The 20,377-nt window shown below is 48.4% G+C and overlaps 1 protein-coding gene across 4 annotated transcripts in view; it reads right to left on the bottom strand.

The window, feature by feature from the left end:
- Positions 1–48: 48 nt before the first annotated feature.
- Positions 49–20,377, bottom strand: part of SNX30 (sorting nexin family member 30) — a 118,263-nt gene continuing 97,934 nt past the window's right edge. For 2 of the 4 annotated variants that reach the window (XM_049636388.1, XM_049636396.1), the window contains 3 exons: positions 11,117–11,269; positions 9,540–9,595; positions 49–3,152 (listed from right to left, as the gene is read on the bottom strand). In XM_049636388.1, the coding sequence (XP_049492345.1) occupies positions 2,909–3,152; positions 9,540–9,595; positions 11,117–11,269 (453 nt within the window). In that variant the 3' untranslated portion in view covers positions 49–2,908. Of the gene's footprint in view, positions 3,153–5,415; positions 9,596–11,116; positions 11,270–20,377 lie in introns of those variants that run through there. The other 2 variants (XM_049636377.1, XM_049636404.1) reach the window with 2 other exon arrangements.

The raw sequence follows: 20,377 nt of genomic DNA, 5'->3' as shown, positions 1-20,377 counted from the left end.
TGAATCATTCTTCCCCGGCCAGACTCCCTCTATAACTACAGGCATGGCATTCTTATACTGGGGTGAAACTTAAAGCTAGGGAATGCATTTCAAGCTCCAAGCGTTTGGGCTCAGAGAGTTTACACCTCTGATCTCTTGCAGGGAATAAACAAGCCTTTCTGGCATGTCTTCTAAGGTCCCGGCACCATGCTAGATGCTGAGATATGGCAAGAACGTGACTGCTCATGCCCTGACAGAATGTTCTGTCCAGCAGGTGGAACAGACAGAACAGCTGGCAACCACATATCCTATAATAAATGCTAACATAAGGGAGCATCTAACCAGGTTTAGGAGAGCAGGGAAGGCTTCTCAGAAGAAGTGGACTACGGGAACCCTGGAAGGATAAGGAGTCACCAAGGCCAGAAGTTAAGGGACAGTCCAGGCAGAAGAAATAACAAGCTGGAAGGCCTGAAGGTGAAAATATCTTTTGATACAGGAATTCAATATAAGGGGAGCAAAGAGGGGGGGAGGGACAGGTACCAAAAGGACAGAATCAAGACCAGGAGACTGGAGTGGTAGGGAGAAACAACAATACACATATAGAGCCTTAAAAAGAGTTTCTCTTTAATTTGTTTCATGTTTATCTATTTTTGAGAGAGAGAGAGAGAGAGAGAGAGACAACAGGGGGAGGGGCAGAGAGAGAGGGTGACAGAGAATCCAAAGCAGGTTCCAGGCTAAGCTGTCAGCACAGAGCCTGATGTGGGGTTCAAACTCATGAATCATGGGATCGTGACCTGAGCCAAAGTCAAGATTGATTAGCCGACTGAGCCACCCCAGGCGCCCTGAAAGTTTCTCTTTAAAGTAACAGGGATAGATGGTGGAAGATTTCACGCAGGAGTATGGAATGCGTCCTGGCATCCCTGAGAATGAACTGGGGCAGGAAGGGGCAGAAGGAGAGAGAAGACTTGCAGAAAGGACACAAGAGCAGAGAGTCTGGTAGTAACCCAGGTGACGGACAATGGCGGACTGACTTTGGATAAGATGTGAAGGTGCAGAACAGTAGAGGGACTTAGAGAAATCCTTGGGAGCTGGCGGTCAGCAGGAGTTGGTGACAGGTGATCTGCAGAGGGTGGGGCAGATGGAGGCAAGAATGCTCAGATTTGAGGTTCAGGCAACTAGGAAGAAGGCAGAGCCTCTCCCTGAGACAGACGACATGGGCGGAGGTGGGATGGGAAGTGGAGTTCAAGGCCAAGCTTACCTTGCTAAATTCTCACCGATTATGCTCCTTCCTCTTGGCTCCTTGCCTCCTGTCCCAGCCCCTGATCGGCTCCCCAGCCTGGATGAATCTCATCATTGGCAGCTCCATTCCTGCTCCTGAAAAGCTGGCTCGGAGCATCCAGAAACATGTCCTTATTTGCTCACACTCACCCACCATACACTTGTGGGTTTTAACCTGAGCTGGGCTCTCAAAGCCCCAGCACTGGCTCCTTTTCAATTTGTCACTAAGGTGGCAGTTTTGACCCTTCCCCACTTGCCCCAGGTCACCAATTCTTCTAACAGAGATTCTAACCCCTTTGATCTTCTCAAAGTGTGGTTTCTGAACCAGCAGCTTCAGTATCCCCAGGGAACCTGTGAGAGATGCAAATTATTTGGCTCTACCCCAGTCAAACTCTAGAGGTGGGGACCAACAATTGGTGTTTTCACAAGCCCTCAAGCTTAAGAACCAATGTTATCTATGGGCCTTTCTCTTCTTGAGAATGTTCCCTGAGTCCCTCTCCTCCTCTTCCTGCATCCTTAATTTTTTTTGTTTTTGTTGTTAAGTTTATTTATTTTGGGGAGGGGGGCAAAGAGAGAGAGAGAGAGGGAGAGAGAATCCCAAGCAGGCTCAGTGCTGTCAGCGTGAAGTCCGACTTGAGGCTCAAACCCACAAACCAGGAAATCATGACCTGAGCCGAAACCAATAGCCAGACACTTAACCAACTGAGCCTCCCCCCAGGCGCCCCCATCCTTAATTCTTGAGGCCCATAAAGCTCTGTCCTTGGTATGTTCCCCAAGTAATCTAGTCTACTCTCAGGGATTCCAGAACACTTTTTCCAGCAATCTGGTCGACACCTCCACCTGGATTTCCTCAAACATAATTCCAAACCAAATTATTCTCCCACCTCACCATCTAAGCTACTCCAACCTTTACATTTTTCTCCTGATTGTTTTCACGTGTGAGTTAATAACGTCATCTCCCTGCTCCCAGGCTTGAAAACTCCGTCTCATCTCTGATCCCCTCCCCTCACCACAGAAATCTCTTAAATTCATCACCCTTCCTATCGCCCATTGCCACAACTTTTATGATCTATTCCCATCTGTTCCCCAGGGCTTCAGTCTGACCACAGTCCACCAGCCTACTATCTCCATCACCTTCTTAAAGCAGTTACGAGAAATATATACACCCCCCCCCCTTAATTTTCATTTGACAAAGCAAACGGGAAGGATTGTTATGGGAATACTTGATATTTAAGTTGGCCATATCTAAACAAGTAATAGAAGACTCTTCCCGTAAGAGCAGTCCAGTCATCTAAGTGTTGGCAGACACGTTGATGCTTTATATATATACATTATCGCCAATCCCATCAGCAATCCACCAAGGGAAAGCACGTCTTCATTGCAAAGATCAATACACTGAAGTTCAGAGAAATGGGACTTGCCTAAAACCACAGAAGTAACGAGTGGAAAAAGCTGAGATCTGACCCAAAGCTCTCTTATCCCGCCTTGCTGCCTCATTGTGTATGACTGTAATCTTGGATTAGTGATGTCTACTTACTGTCAGTAAGTTCAAGTCCATTTCCAGTTCTTTGGGGTCATTAACCGAGCATTCTGGTCTCCCTTCGAAACACACTCTTGACACCCTAACGAACCACAGGCATTTCTTCTTGCCTCACAGATTTTTTAAAAGCATCAGGGCAGTTAAAAAAAAAAAAATCAGGAAATGACTGGTCCTGACTGAGAAGATGTTGTGCTTTGCTATGGGATGGAGTAGGAAGAAATCCTCACGAAAGTACCTGGGCTGGCTGCCAGGCTGCCCGCCAATCACAGTGGTTGTGAACAGACACCAGGTAGTTTCTTCATTTCCCCAAATCGGTGCCAACCTGTGGGGTGTAGAAGGTAAACTGAGGATAAATCTACGGAGAAGTAGAGTAAAAATAGGTTAATTATATCTTTTTCCTGTTGCTCTGTATATCCTGATTCTTGCAGGCAAACTCATACCTCTTTAGAGAAAACAAGAAAACGAAATACAAGGCACACATGTTTTCCTGTCGTATAAAGTGTTATAAATGACAACACAATTCAAGGTAAAGAAAGCATCATTCGTAGGTTTATTGGTCCATTACTTTAAGTTAATTGAGGTAAAGAAACCTTTTAAATTTACAAGCTAATAGTTAACAAGCAATACAAATTCTTTTGTTTACCTCAAAATGTAATACTAATTTCATAGTAAACAATGGACAGAGTTTTTTTATACACAGATATATGAAAAAAAGTGGACAAAAACCTCGTGCCAGCATCAAAAAATGCAACAAAACTTTTTTCTTTTTACAATCTCTGGGTTCCATAACAAAGAAAGAAAGAAAAAGGTGACATTCTTTTTAAAGTTTGGTAGCTTCATGAAACAGAGACTTTGACCTGGGAATAAATCACTTTCTCGTCCACACACATTCTTGAGCACATTTTTTTTTTTTTTCACAGCTTTTGATTTGGCTTATTGGCAGCATGGAGAGAAGAGAACACATTTACACGGAGGGAGGACTTCATCAATACCTTGGGCGGGGGGAGGGGTTCTTCTAAAATTTTAAATGTGAAGAATGACCTCTAAAAATAAGAAATACAGTCCACACTTTGGACATGACCTAAGCAAAAGTTTTGAATCTCTTTTTCAACAGTTAAAATACAAGTTAGAAAGGTTGCTGGCAGTTTATTTTATGGAAATATATCAGATGTACATCATCTCTCAATGCATTCCCAATGCGCGGACATCGAGGAATCAGGCACACGGAAGTACAATGGTCGGGGGTGCCTATGGGACAGGGCCAGACCTCAGGGGTGTCCAGGTGGTGGTGCTGACTGCTAACAGCTGCTGGTTTGTTGTTTGACGAAGGCCCAGCCGACACAGGTGTCTTTTTATCATACAGATTCTCATCTTGTTGGCAATCTGCTTTCCCCTCCCCGTTCCCACCCTGCGGAAAAAAGCCACCCCCCTTTTCTCCTTCCGGTACCATCGAGACTGAAGGGTTGGTCTGAGACTGTGAACAACCTGTTACTCAGGGGTGGGGACAGGTGTGACCTGCTCTGACCTGGCATGCAGGAAGCCCAGAATCACCTGGTGAGGGGGTGGCATTGCCAGGGACGTGCATGTTGCAATACTCCGTCACTGGTTTTAATAGTAAAAGCTCTATTAAAATGGACTAAAGTATCAATGGGTTTTAGGTTTTTGGCATTTCAACCTGTGGAGAATTTCTATCTGACACACGCTGCTCTGAGCCCCCCACCCCGCCCCCAGTTATCTTTTAAAAAACTGTTCCGCAGAATCTGGGTACACCATTAATATTGTCATAATCTAGAGTTCTCTGTATCTACGTGATTTGTCAATGCTGATACCATATATCCTCTACAATCAAGAGTGTGCCAAAAGGCACTAAGTTAATCTTTCACACTTTAACACACACACACACACACACCCACACACACACCCACACACACACAAACGGTTCAGTGGTCCCTGTGTTTCCTTACATTATCAAAAATATCATTTGGCAATAGCAATACTTAGCTTTCTCTTCCCAAAAGGCAGCCCTAATTATGAACCTCACTTTCATATTTCTTTAAGAGGGCTGAGGACTGGCTATGTTAGACCTCGAGCATTTAAGCTGAACAACTGATTACGTTTCTAAAAAATTCTTTCTATCCAGAATCTAAAACACACTAGTTGAAGAATAAGGCATATTAGTAGGTGTTGACAATTCTCAAAAAGTAGAGTTAGGCTTTCAACAGTCTGTGGCAATTTTAAAATTCTGGATTTGTTGATTTTCAAGTGCTAAACAATACAGAATGTTTCTATATAAGACAAATATCTTACTGGTTTGTTATTTTTTTCCCAAAGTACTTATTTACAGGCTATCTATAGTAGTAAAAACTGCCTGAAGAACATATTTTTCTGCCACATAGAAAGGGTTAGACAGCCAGACCCGGAATGCAATTCAAACATACGATTAAGAAACAACGATCAAACTCCCCGTGACAAAGGCCTTTCCTCCACCTTTCCTAACGCAGATAGCTCTGTGCATGCTCTCATCTGGGCGACTGTAGGGAGGCCAGACATGCTTAAAGCAGAAAGCTAACCACCTATTGGGTGGGCTGACGAAAAATCAGGTTCCTGGTTTATGCACTAAATCAAAAAAAAAAAACAAAAAAAACCACAACCCATGAGGAAGCAGAGAACAACTCCAACACACCCAGCTCCCAGGACATCATGACATTTTACTCGAATTTACTGATAAATGCCACCTGCCATCTGAATGGAGAAAACATAAACAAGAGGCCATGTCCAATCTGTTGCCATCTTGAAAGTGAGAAGGCAAAGCCAAATTCCCAAAATGTTTTGTAAATGGGGATGGACTGCAGTGTTACTCCAGCCTGACAATTAGATTACTCAGTTTCCACGGGCCTTTGAGAGTAGGCATCCGGGAAGGTGGGCCGCAGGGCTTGCTGTGCCCTGCCCTGACCACAGGCCGCCTCTCGTGAGCGGGAGCACCCTTCAGCGCAGCCCGAGGAGAGGCCAGGTCACCCCATCCCGACATCCAAACAGACGAGGCCAACATGGGCCCGGGAGGCTGTGGCGATGTCTCTCTCCTGCCCGTCTCAGGGCAGAGGGTAGAGAAGGACTACTCTGCAGTGTAAAGAATGGCATGAAAACAAAGCCAGGGGCCCGCGATGTCAATGCTCTTGACGGCAGGGCCAAGTCACTCGGACCCTGGGTGTGTCCCAGGCTGACGCCTACCGGCCCAAGAGACACACTCCGCTTGCAGACAGGCAGTCAGGTCACCATGCCCTCCTCTAAAGCAGGACTTCCTGTCACTTCAAAACAAAGGTGGCCTCACGAGAAACGAGCAGCAAGCGTGCATTTAAATCCCTCGTGTGGATGGCGACTGGTAAAACATTTAGTTCGACAACATGTAGAACACGCTCCAGGTGTGGCTGAAATTTGGCATGAAGACAAACTTAATGTTACATTCACCACGACCCCCGGAGTCGTACTGGCTTTTGTTGTTTCACCTAAAGGAAGGTGACTGGTGAGTTCAACGAGCAGCACAGTGAAATACGAGCCAATCATCTCCATAATTGCACTTATCTGAGGTCACTGGGAGTCATTAGTAAGTCTTATTAAAGGACAAAACCCAACCCCAAACCTGGCTGTGAAACGTGTTCCCTCCTCCTTCAGGAAGAACAGAGGGTTTTTGGCTTTGGGCAGAGTAGCCTAGAATCCCCTTGTGGATCCACCACATGATAAGGAAGACCGCAGTGTCCATATCTGCCACAAAGCACAAGTGCTCCCTTCAGCATCAAGTGCATCTCTAAAATCTGCTCAGTTTCTAGGAATTCTCTCCTCTTCTGCCTTAGCCTGGATTTTTAACCTGGGTGAATGAACCCTTCACTTCCCGCACCCGAGAGGCAGTTGATAGGCGTCACTCTGCATTCTGCTGCCATGTGCCCAAGACTCAAAACCTGTCCAAGTCTGTCTGCCTGAGGTCAAGCGTGTCCCCAAGCAAAAGCCTCCTGGGACACAAGTATGAGAGAGGAGGCCGTGATCTCAGCACCACGACTTTGTGGAGCCAAGAAGGACGGGGTGACGAAGCCTCTACGAGGCAGTCTTTGGCACAGAAGTCTCCGGTCACACTGCTCACAGGGAATCCCCTTCATGCTCACAGAGATGAAAGGGCAAATGCCTGGGACTCCTGACCCGCAGAGGCTGGACGAGCTGTGGGGGTCGGGGAGGCCTCGGGAGCCTCCTTCACTGCCTACCGTCCCTTCATCCTGGGCCTCCTCACCTCATCTGCCGCCAGCCTGAAGGAAGGGGCAAGCGACCCTTCTGGGGCAAGACCGTTTCTCCAGGGGAGCCTGGAACATATTCTGGTTCTCCCAGCTCTGGCGTCAGTGTCCCAGCTCTCCCTGAGGTCTTAAAGCACAGAAACATCACATGGCAAACAAATGGAGAAAGACAAGCCGCAAGATGCCCGAGTCCCCTCCGAGCTAGTCTTCTGCCTCCGATAACGTAAGGAACGACTGCATCCCCCCTCCACTCCCTTCCCGTATGTCCCAGAGAGGAGCCCCATGACTGTTTTGAAGGGTTGCCTTCTTTTCCAGCTAAACTTTCCACGGGAATGCTCCTGGGCTTTGGCAACTAGCGGCAGATGAGATCCTGGTCTTCCCGTCAACTCTTTCCACGATTCTTTCCAAGCACTCATGACACCGGACAACGTTTTTAAAGCACGCGTTCCACAAGGCAAGGCTTCGCACGTTCCTGGAGATGAGCGCTCGCTGCTGGGTCAGTCTAGTGCCTTCCACGAAATATCAAGAGAGGGCCGTCAACCCGTTATTGGATATACACCCTGTTCTACCAGCAAGCTGTCAGCTTGGACCCAGACGTCCATCATCCATACCCGCACCAACGTGATGGCTTAGAGGTAGCATGAAACACGGACTCACCACTCGGGCTAGATGGCCTGTCCTTACCCTTCTGCTTCGATGAATCACTTCTAATTGTACCAAACAAAAATTCACATCGCAGGATTTTAGAACAGCGTGAGGGGGTCTGACGGTGCAGGCAAGTACCGACGGATACAAAAGTTCTAATTGAAACCGTGACTTCCTCAAAACATGAATGAAACAGAGCCGAACTGTTCTGCGCTGGCCTACTGCTGCACCCCTGGCATCATGGCAGTGGCCACCCAAGGTCAACGCCGCGGGCGCGAGGGGGTGGAGGAACCTCGACACGCTGCACGCGGCCAGGTACCTGCGGGTTACGACCCGCGTGTGCGCCAGCACCTCGGCCCGGCTGCGTCGCGACAAGAACACTAACTGCCTCTTTGAGGCTCAGGTTGATCATTTTACGGGGAGATGAGCCACAGACGGGAGAGCGCAAATGTGGCATAGGTAGCTTCACTTCAGGAGGAAAGAAAAGGAGTTGGAAGATAGATCCTCTTCGTCGGTTTCGTGTCGGTTTGAAAAGCAAACCTGGTCATAGTTTGAAGACTTGAGATGCAGCCAGTGGTCACTGGGGAACGTGGCTGCAAGTTGCAGAGGTTTTAGCTTATCGAGAAGCAAAGCGCTCGCTGTTAGCACTTGTCATCTTCGAGGCCCATCCAGGTACCAACTTTTCTTTCCGACCAGGGACTATCGAGGGTTAAAGCACTTCACATGGAACATGCACACGGAGTTCCCAGAACCTCCACTGTGTCACTACAGCACACCAGCCTCTCAACAAAAGGCCGCCCAAACACTCCGTGGACGTGGTAGGAGACACTAAATTAGGAGTTCTGGGTGAGGTAAAGGCAGACGGCACAGAGCAGACGTGGAGATGGGGCCTAGTATACGCCCACTGACCCCAGTTACTGGGAGCTACTCTGACCTCAGACAACACGGACTTCCCACCACGGGCCTCAGCTCTACTCTGACGACACTGAACAAGCAAAAGAAAAACACTGAAGAACTTCACAGAGAAAAATGCACCCCCCCCCCCCATTTTACACAAAAAAGTTTCCAATCTACTGCATTCTAGTGTCAGAAACAAGTTTAGGGAGCACTGCCCCCTCGGCTCCCCGAGGTATCGCACGAGGACAAGGACACTGGCTTGCTCATTTGGGCACGGACGCATACAGATGCTGACATAAATGGTCCTATGTGAACCAGAAGCCACAAAAGAGGTGCCACTCGTCACAAGCAGGCAGCAGGCCACACTCACAGCTATAGGCCACTGTACATTAAGGACTTTCCACGGAGGTGCCAACACCCCCTTCTAGGCTGAGACAAGTCGATGCCCACACAGGTCAATTCCAGAGTCCCCGTGTGTCTGTGGAAAACGAGAGCTGCCTTCTGTGCCCGCCTTCCTCGTGTCCTGGAAAAGCAAGAACCGGGCTCTCTTCCACCACAGGCAACCATGCTGTCCCCAAACAGGAGACTGTGATGAGATGTCAGAACGTCAGCTGGGTTGTCTCGTCCCTCAGCTGCAGATCTTAGTGTTCCAGATTTAATGGGCTCCTTCACAACACGGAGGTATGCTTCTTTCGCTGAGAGATGATTATAGCCTTACAGACTCCACCAAGGAATAAATACTAACGGAGAACCACTGTCAGACAAAGGTGGGGGGGGGGCGGGAAGGGAGAGAAATACACAAAGGAGAGATGATTCTGTGGCTGTTTTCTCAGTGCCACCTCTCTGGCACTACAGGGACGTCCTGGTATGGGGTGCCATGCCCTGTGTAGGTAGAAGAGTCTCGGTCCCAAGAAGGAACTTACTTGGCCTCTGGTTTCTCCTGTAGCAGTGGAATAATCGACTCCCATGCCATGAGGCACTGAAATGACAACACACACACACACACATTTTCAACATCGGATTTTAGGATCAGGTTCTTAACTCTTCTCTGAGCTACCCTTTTATTGTTAGTCCCACCGGGTGACCTCTGTCTCATGTCTTGTCTAAGTAATGTACGTACATAATGTAACATACGAGGTCTACGTGGATTATCCATCACTATTAGAAACTGGGGACGTGGCCGGTGTTTGCTTTGAATATATCATCCCCATCTCTGAGACGAAAGACAGCGGGGTCTCTACAAGGCCTTAATGTACCGTCCATACAGCTCACAGCTGGCAGAAATTCTTTCCCTTCGAAAAGCAGAAAAGATGGCAAGCTGCAAGCCCTCAGGAAGCTCTAGGTCCTCAGCCAAGAGGAAGACTTGCTCCAGGTGTGGGTAGGACTTGCACAAGGATGTAAATGATGGTGATGTGAGCCAGCCACCTGACTCAGAGTGGGTGGAAACCCCACGCCTCCTTACTGACCTCAGATGTTTTGCTTGAATGGGCCACTCTTAGATCTCCCAACAGGGAATATAGGGGGAGGAAACTCTACTTACTGCATTTCCTCGGATCCAAACATCATCATGTATCTTACATTCACTATTGCTAGTCCTCACAACTCCATGAAGTAGGATCATTATTCCTTATCTCTCTCTCTCTCTCTCTCTCTCTCTCTCTCTCTCTCTCTCACACACACACACACACACACACACACACACACACACACTTCATATGGAGAAGATGAGACCCAGAGTGGTTATGTAACTTGTCTAAGACACACAGCTAGTAAGTGGCCAAAGCGGATATTCTTTCCACTGCAGCAATCCCCTTTCATTCCAGATCCTTGTGAAGGGCCAAGAACCTAAAGACTGGCACTCTCCTCTGAGAGCACCCTACTTGGCAAAATGATCCTCCCTTTGAGCAATCTCTTGCATAAAGGGCACAACAGAAGAACCACACAAGACCTTGTGTAGAAGGAGCTCGGGGTGAAGCAGGTCTTTGTGCTGAGTCATTTAGGAAGGAGTTCTGAGCAGGTAGGAGGAGAAAGGCATCCTTTGGTCAAGTTGGGGAGCAGAGTGGTAAAATCACTCCATGCTTCCTTCCTTGGTGACTCTGAGGTTGGAGTAGAAACTAGACTCAGACCCTACCCCACGTAAGGGAGCCCCAGGAGCCTCAAGGAGCTTGCTTTCAGTGAGAGACCCCATGGCCCTCTGGGTCCTGCTCTCTCCCTAGACTGCAGGCCTCCTGACTCGGGGGCGCAGCTAGCCGCCAGGCCCAAAGGGCCCGGGAGAAGAGAACTGCCGCCTCCGTGAGCAGTGTGTGCACGTGAATGCCCTGTGGGCACCCCCACGGGGGCCTCTGCTCCCAAACCTGGCGCCGCATCTCGCACAGTGGGGCAAGGACCCGCAGGGGTGGCTGCTGCTGGATTTCGGGCAGGCCCTTGCCCCAGGCTCTCTCTGGCTATTAGACGTGCTTCCTCACTGAGAGGGCTGGGGTCTTGCCGGCACACTCATTACCTTCTCGTAGTATTGGATGTTCTTGTCGGCCATTCCCATGAGCAGCTGCCGGAAGTCCTGCCTCTTGTTGCTCTGCCACCGCTCCATGTCGGCTTTCAGATCAGCGTTGAAACACTCCATCCGATCCTGACATTTCTCAACATCTGCCGGCACCTGGAAGGGGAGTGCATTAAAGAGGTGCTCTGTATGTGTAACTTGGTGACTCATGCCTCGAGCTCTCTTGCACGAGGCCAAATCACTACATTAAATGCCATAAACACACTCCCTCCTTGGGGCGGCGGGGGGGGGGGGCATTTATTTGAAGGCAGAGCCTTGGGTTTTCAGGTCTAAGAAGGAATTCCGAAAAGTGCTATCCTGATCCAAATCTTCGAACCCATCCAAGCACAGCAGAGACTCATGGAGGAAACACCCTACCCCCACCCCTGTTTATAAACAGGAAGAAACACTGCAATACAGAGTCCAATATCTTTGGTTCCCCCTTTTTACCCATCCCTATATAAAAATGCGTGTAGATTTTGCAAATGTACGGCACTTATTGGGCATTGCTCTACTATTCTCCTTGCTCCTGTAATGAAACCAGAAAAGGTTTTCCCGTATCATAGGAGCTATTCCCTTACTTGTGACATTTGATAATGCCTACCCTCATTTATCACAGAATTAATTGTAGTAAGATTATTGGCTCACTTCTCCTCTGAACCTCACTTTACAAGTAATCTAGAGACCTGTCTCTGCTCCCCCAGATAGCAGATAATCAAAAATGATGAGTCAAAGTTAGGTTAATTCTGAGGAAATAGGAAGAAGATCACTTATGCATGTCGAAAGAATCTGAAACATGAAGAAAAATATAGCAGGCAATTTCAACTTTTACTTAAAGAAGTTTAGACTTTTGCTTTGCTCTGGTGAGTTCATCCATCCTACACAGTCGGAGGGCCTTGTGGCTACTCTGGTCCCCAAAGCACAAAGCTGGCTCCTCTCCTCACTCAAGAGCACCACAAGCCTCTGAGGGCTGCCAAGGGGCCGACGTACCTAAAACTGGGTCAGACGCCCACCTGCCAGATGCTTCCGGACAAAAAAATGAGGCCTTGTACATTGTAAGTGCTGAGGCCTGTGACCCCAAATGTCTCCAAGCTGTGGGGCGCCATGAGGGGTCAATCCCTACCAACCTGGGAAGTTTCATACTCAGGCCTTACAGGCGAGTAGAGGACCCAGAAAAACCAATAAAGGGAAGGCAAAGGCTGAGGAAGTCGGACACATTCAGGGCTTCCAGAAGGGCTGAGGGCCACACAGACCGTGTGGAGATGGCTGCAGACGCGGGAGCAAGGAACGTGAGCAGCCAGGGGCGGGGGTTTCAGGCTGGCCTGGCATGGGGTCTGAGCTTGGGTGAGGCAGAAGGAGTTGGGAAAAAAGAGACAGAGAGGCATCCCGGGAAACTTAAAAGTAAGGAACTTTTCTTTGAAGAGGGAGAAAAGGCTTTTCCAAAGCGCTGAGGTTCTGGAAGAAGAAAGAAAAAGGACTTGACTTTTTCCTCTGATGCCATGACTGAAGTCTCTCTGCCTTTCGCTGCTGCCTCACCTGTCACTTGTTGCCCACCTCGGTGGGGGAAAGTGAAGACCAAGTGAGCCCCCGCTTTGCCTCTTTGGAGCGGAGCCTTCCCCAGGAACACAGTGAACCAGCCTCAGCGGAGGCCCCGTGAGCCAGCATGTCCGGGCCTCACTCTCCAGCAGGCACAGTCCACCTCCCTTATTCCTCTCCTGGCTCCTGCGCATTTAAGCATCAAGGTGCAAGTTCCCTGGAGCAACTTCCTCTTTGCTTAACAAAACTGCTGTGGCCAGGACGGAAAGCAAAGATCTGAAAAGGGAACCTGGTCAGGGCCCGCTGAGAAGAGGGAGGCCAGGGTCTCTGATACAAAGGAATTCTTTTCTAGGAAAGATTCCCAGGTCGGTTCTGAAGACGGGAATTCTGGTTGACCCACAAAAATTAAGAGTCAAGGGGCAGCTGGGCAGCTCAGTCGGTTAAGCGTCTGACTTTTGATTTCAGCTCAGGTCATGATCTCACAGTGCGTGGGTTTGGGTCCCCGTGTCAGACTGCACTGACAGTGTGGAGCCTGTTTGGGATTCTCTCTCTCTCTCCCTTTCTTTCTCTGTCCCTCCCCTGCTCACGCACACGCTCTCTCTCCCGCTCTCTCAAAATAAATAAATAAATAAATATTTTTTAAAAGTTAAGAGTCAAAACCATGGCTCTGGATTTGATGATTACCTGAGCCTCAATTTGGGAAACATTTGGGACGCATCATTTTCACGACGTACTCTGTGCTTGGCACGGAGGAAGACCGAGGTACTTTGCTCTCGGTAGATGGCTCTCGTCTCAGGCTGCCTACAGTTGAGCTGGGAAGGCACTAAAGGTGCCTGGACATCAGGGTGAGAGGTTACTGGTACTTTCTCTTCACCCAGCCCCGCGGTAAGCACGTGGAGGGGGACCTGGACAGCCAGTGCAGCTTGGATGAGGGATCGGGCCTCCTTGAAGAATCAATCCCGCTGAGGAGACAGTGGGAGGAGGGCACTCCAGAGTGACAGTATGTACAGGTGAGAGAGGGAGACAATACCTGGGCCCACCTCAGGAATAGTTCACAGGCTACAGTGCCCACAAAAGCATACACAGAGAACGCCAGCCAGCCAGATGGCGGCAGGGGTGGCGGCGGGGGGAGTGGTGCAGAGTAAAGAACAAGAAGGCTGGGTTCCTGAGGCCAGGTTTGGTCAGCTGCCCCCTTTTTTGGAAAATAGAAAAGCCTGTGCTTCCTCTAACTATACAAACAGTTCTAGAGCCAGACTTCCAGAATTTGAATACCACAGGTACCACTTCCTAGATGGGTGATGTCGGGCCTCTCCATGCCTCAGCTTCTGTTTCCGGATAATAGCAACCACCTTATAGAGTTACTATGAGGTTGAACAAGATAATATGCATAGAATACTTGGTGCCTGGCATAGATTAAATGCTCCCCAAATATTTCTTAGTTCTGATCAGTATCGATACTGTAAATTGCTATTCTTACAAGATGTAAGTGCATGTGGCTAGCCCCTCCAGCAAGAATGAACATTATGAACTTTATTCCATGTCGCACAAAAAGGTTTCTTTTTTGTCTTCCAAATATAAAACATTATTAAACATATTCTTTCATACTTTACACCACTCTTCACCCATGCTACCTCACCCTGAGGTTTCACCAGAGATCAGAGATGAGTCAACACCAAAATATACTGGCACGAGATCACCCCAGGTGCCCTGCAACCAGGGTGGCGGCTGTAACACAATAAGGGAGATGGCAGATCAGACTAACCTGGTGGAGACACAACTGACAGGTGTGGCAAACCCACTGCACGTGAGAAGTAAGACACAGCTGTCAGAGAGGAGCCTGAAGTTTATAGTCTGGGTGACTGGGGGGGGCGACAATGCATCGTAGGGCTCAGGATAAAGGACAGGTCCGTGGACCAGAAAAAGGAGGCAGCTACAGCCATGCGAAGGGTGAGCCTCCCCCTCCCCACCCAAGAGGGGGCTGAGACAACTCAACCATAGCAACCACCTGGTTTGAATATAGACAAAGGATATATGGATATTTATCCAAGGAAGATCTACAAATGGCCAGCGAGCCTATTAAAAAATCACTGCATATCCCTAATCATTAGGGAAATGCAAATCAAAACCACAGTGAGAACCACCTCAAATCCATTAAGACGGCTACTACAACAACAAAAAAATAAGTGTTGGCCAGGATGTAGGAAATTGGAACCCCTGCACTTGTGTAAAACTTTAGTACGGCACTTCCTCAAAAAAACAAAAATGGAGTCACCATATGATCCAGCAATTCAACTTCTTTTTTTTAAGATCTTATTTTTTTGAATTTTCTATTTAAAACATATTTTTTAAGGTTTATTTTATTTTTGAGAGAGAGAGACAGAGACAGAGTGCAAGCAGGTGAAGGGCAGAGTGAGAGGGAGACACAGAATCTGAAGCAGGCCCCAGGTTCTGAGCTGTCAGCACAGAGCCCAACGTGGGGCTCAAGTTCACGAACCACAAGATCATGACATGGGCCAAAGTTGGATGCTAAAGTGAATGAGCCACCCAGTTGCCCCTATTCTTATTTTTTTAAGTTTACTGAGAGAGAGAGAAAGCAAGAGGGGGAGAGAGAGAGAGAGAGAGAGACAGAAAGAGAGAGAGAATCCCAAGAAGGTTCCACGCTCAGCACAGAGCTGGACACGGGGCTCAATCCCACAACCGTGAGATCATGATCTGAGCTGAAATCAAGAGTTGGATGCTTAACTGACTGAGTCACCCAGGTAACCCTAAGATTTTATCTTTAAGTAATCTCTCCACTCAGGGGGGGTTGGAAATCACAACCTCAAGATCAAGAGTCACGTGCTCTACTGACTGAGCCAGTCAGGCATCCCTGGCGGTTCCATTTCTGGGTGAATACCAAAAGACTGAAAGCAGGATCTCACGGAGATATCTGTCCTCCCATATCCACTGCAATATTCACAACAGATAAAGGTGAAAGCAACTCAAGTATCTGTCCACAGATGGATGAATAAACAAAAAGGGGTATAGACATACAGTGGAATATTCTTCAGCCTTAAAGAGGAAGAAAATTCTGACATGCCACAACATGGATGAACCTTGAGGACATTTTGCTGAGTGAAATAAGCCAGTTATAAAAACAAACACATATTATATGATTCTACTTACAAGAGGTGATAGAGTAGTCAAACTCCTAGAGACAGAAAGCACGATGGTGGTTTCCAGGGGCTGGGAGGAGGGGGAAATGGGGACTAATTTAATGGGTACAGAATTTCAGTTCCTCAAGATAAAAAAAAGTACTCTGGAGACCCATTGCACAACAGTGTGGATTTACTTAACATGATTGAACCGTACACTTAAAAACAGTAAAGACGGTGATTTTGGTTATGTGTATCTTGCCATGATGCAAAAATTTTTTAATATATGGGGAAATCAAAGAGAGGGTTGGAGGGTCAAAGGGTGGAATTCATGGAGAAGCCTAAATCTGTAGGGTTAATAAGGGGATCAGCAAAGGATACTAAGAAAAATGAGCCCAGGAGCAGGAAGGAAGTCAGAGTGAGCAGAGCCATAGAAACACAAGGATGGAGAAGGAGGAGAGGGGAGGAGGAGGAGAGGGGAGGGTGGAAAAGAAGGGACCAAGAGGAACCAGGAGTTGGGATGAGCTGTTAAAGCAACCAGCTACTGAAGGTGCCCAACTTAATGAAGAGGAAGGCGGCCGGCCCACACACTCAGGCTCCCGGTGTTCCCCCTTTTGTTTCTTTCTGGATGGTGTCCTTGTAACCATCGGTTCACTGACCAGGGACAACCAGCATTGCTCATCTGTGTTTTAGTTTTTTGACTGAGGTGTCATCAGAGTTGTGCTATCTTGTGTCTGAAGGACGTGGCAATCGTGATACCCAATGCTGACGGCTGGCTGTCACTTATCACAAGACACCAACAACAGAAAAAAAATCACCAGGTAAGACTCCAAAAGATAACACTTCTAAGTAGATAACAAGGCTGCATTTGTCACAGTGGTTCCCTTCTCTCTCGTGAGAATTTTCGTTACAGAATATGGGTTGTTGGAGCGATGGGAGAGGGGTAATGTGGGATGAGCTCAAGCATTTTTGTGGGTTGGGGAGTAGGGTGGGAAGGAAATTCACATGAATATGTTGGCGTCGAAAAGAGTCTTCCCTTCACGTTCACTCCTATTGTTCATGTTAGCGTATAAGCTTCCCGTCCAGTTTGAAATGCAATTCCTCAGCCCCTCTTTGTTTCTAGTAACAGCTTTGCTGTCCTCCCTGGCTCTAGGGAGGATCATATTTGAGGATTTCCACAAGTCTGCGGTCCTGACAAGTCCAGCAGAAGGCAGCCCAGTAAGTGCCTATCATTTCGCTGACATCAAAGCTAAAATGAGGTAAGTCAAGTCTACGCAATTCAAATGTCCACTTGCCTGAGAAGAAACCTCTTCAGGGTCTGCTGAGTTTTCTCAACCCTAACAACAAGCAAAACTTTAAGTTCTATGATACTAACATTTGCCCTCAGCTCTAGGCTCACCCCCACACACGGACAAGCCACAGCCACAGGGCTTCCAGCCAACAGCGGGGGGCCACAGGATCCCTCCCCTTCTTCCTAACGCAGCCACCCTGGTGTGAAATTCACTGTGAGGGCTGAGGAGACCCACAAGGCCACTTCTCTCTTCTGGGTTTTGGAAAGGTGATCAGTGATCACTGATCAGTGAGCCACTCCACGGCTTCACAAAAATCAACTTGCCCTCACTCTTTAGAGCCACTTCTCAAGATTTCAACCTCAAAACAGGTAATTCCCTAGGCTTGCTACGTCCCTCAGATGTTGTTAACACACCCAGACCCCTGTGAAAACTGCCCGTCTTTGGGCAAGATACTCTCTTTCCTGCATCCCCATGACGGACCTATGAACAAGGCAGTTCCCGCCATAGTCACTGACAGAGTCCGCCAGGTGCTTGGGGCTAAGAATCGCCCTAACCCACTTCCTGACACTCTGGCTTTTCTCTCACCAGTGGTAGCTCTGGGAAGCGGAGCTCAAAACCACACAAAACAGGGTCACCTGGGTGGCTCAGTCCATTGAGTGTCTGACTCTTGATTTTGGCTCAGGTCATGATCTCACGGTTTGAGAGTTTGATCCCCGCATCGGGCTCTGGGCTGGTAGCACAGAGCCTGCTTGGGATCCTTTCTCTCTCCCTCTCTCTCTCTCTCTCTCTCCTCCTCCCCTCAGAATAAATAAATAAACTTTATAAACACACACACACACACACACACACGAAACAAAGCACGGCAAAACCTTCAGCTACTCACTTCCTAGGTACCTCTGATGGGCTGTCAGGGAGGACAGGCATTTATTTGGGAGGGCTGGGAAGGCAGGGGAAACTTTAGAACGCAAGGAAACCATGCCTAAAACAGGGCAGTCAAAAAAAATTTTTTAAAGCAAAGTTAAAAACAAAAACCATAAGGGCAACAAACCAGAAAACGAGGTTCTCGGTCAGCACTCCTCCTAGAGACGAGGGGAGCTGGTATGGGAAGCAGAGGCTCCACCAATGGAGCGTCGGCTCCTACATCAGACACTGCTGCGCTGACCTTCACGTCTCCACAAGTCACACGTATGAAGCCCACAGGGCTAATGAGCAAACCAGTGCAAGCGGGGAGACGAGCTGAGGAGCTGGGGAACTGAACCCAGGGTGATCGGAGTCCAAATTCTGTGCTCTTTCTACCAAACCCCTTTCCATTTGCAGAGGCCGCCAGCGGAGCCCTCCTCCACCCACCAAAGCAGCTGCTGTCCCAGATCCAAACCTGGAGGCGCAATTTCTGCCGCTCCCACGGTGAGAGCACACTCATGGGCACCACCACCCCCACGACGACAGTCCCTGTTTTGTTAATTACCACAATTGCTAAAAAACGGCAAAATTAGCACTGGCATGGCTCAGTGTCTTGCCAGAAAGAGGGCAGACCAAGACGGCTCGCCCACAGTGTGGTGAGAGAATGGAGGCATGTTTAGACCACCTACTTAGTCTCACCGGCTGGGAAGAAACCCTTCCCCCTCTTCTAAGAACTCCTGTGATCAAGAGAAGAGTCTGGGAAGGTGAAAATAGCAATAGCAAGAAGATTTTGACACCCACTGGGAGAAGAGGAGGCACCCAGGCCAGCAAGAGGTGGAGAGCGTTAGAAAGGAGCCCCCGCAGCTTGTCTGGCTGGAACGTGGGAGCCAGAAATGGCCGCTCCCTGGGCTCCACCTGTTCCAAGGCGCTGTGACCTTTAGGCAGCCGGCAAGCCAGGACAAGGTCAGCATTTACTTTGGCGTATTATTCATAACCTTCGGCTCCTGTCTTTACAAAGGAACTATTCCGTACGGAGCTCAACAGAGATTAAATGACAAACCAGCCTGCGAGAAAGCTTGTATTCAGTGGTGAGCAGCGATGAATGCTGTCAGAACATCTTCCAAAGACAGGGTCTTCGGCTTCCAAACTAGGCCAGTGACAGAATGTGCTAGCCCTCCCTCCCTAGCTAGGGAAAGTGACTTCTATATTTATATTGGAAAGCTAAATTGTTGAAATGAAATTTTGAAATCTATAAACACAGTATTTCCTGTCATTCCTTTAAATGAGACGGAGATATGGGCTCAGCAAATGGCACCATGTTCCAGAATATCACAGGGATGGCTAGGAACTAGTCAAGGCAACGGGCAGCTGGAAGACGGAGGGTGGCTGTGCACACAGCTGCATTCCCATCATGGTCCCAACACACAGGATGGAAGCAGGCCAACAGCCTGTGGCAAGAAGAATGGAAGAGAGGTGCCTAGCATTCTGGCCAAGTCCCAGCTACACACACTGGGCCAGTGACAAGAGTCCCTCTCCGTATCATCTGGATTTCCATCAGATGTATGCAGACTTCACTCTCATGTAGGTCACCACGGGTGACACGGGCAGCCGTGCCACAGGATGTATTGTATGCCTGCTGCGCCCAGCACACTGGATAAAGACCTTGGGTATCAACAAAGCTGGGCAATTCATCAAGCTGCTTTGTGGCTCTTTCCTCACCCATGAAATGGGGAAGAATAATGCCTTCCCTCTGGGCCTCAGATGACTGTTGTGATCGTGTGAAACAATTTACATATATATATATATATTTTAATACCATATGGGGGCACCTACGTGGCTCAGTCAGTTAAGTGTCCAACTCTTGATTTCAGCTCAGGTCATGATCTCAGTTTGCGAGTTTGAGCCCTGCATCAGGCTCCACGCTGGCTGCATGGAGCCTGCTTGGGATTCTCTCTCTCTCTCTCTCTCTCTCTCCCTCTCCCTCTCCCTCTCCCTCTCCCTCTCCCCCTCTCTCTGCCCCTCCCCCACTCACACACTCACTCATGCGCTCTCTTTCTCTCTCAAAATAAATTAAATAAACTAAAAAAACACTGCTATATGGAGCCAGGGTGTGCCACTTCTGAGGTTTGGGTTTCCAATTTCCACAGCTGGTTCCTTTCTGGGTGTATCACAGTATGGCTACCACAGCAGCAAGAACCAAGGCAGAGGAAGAGAAACAGTTCTGATGTAAAACTACTTCCCAGAACCCTGGGCCCCTGCTATTTATTTTTTTAATAACATTCCCTACCCCACCCCCTTTTAGAAAACAACTATACCTTCCAATTGCAAACAAAAAGGAACACAGTAACATAATGGTAACTGGC

The sequence above is a fragment of the Panthera uncia genome, chromosome D4 (genome assembly GCF_023721935.1).
Source record: "Panthera uncia isolate 11264 chromosome D4, Puncia_PCG_1.0, whole genome shotgun sequence".
In the NCBI taxonomy this organism is placed as follows: domain Eukaryota; kingdom Metazoa; phylum Chordata; class Mammalia; order Carnivora; family Felidae; genus Panthera; species Panthera uncia.
The sequence above is the reverse complement of the archived record's forward strand: the minus strand, read 5'-3'. Positions and strand labels throughout refer to the sequence as shown.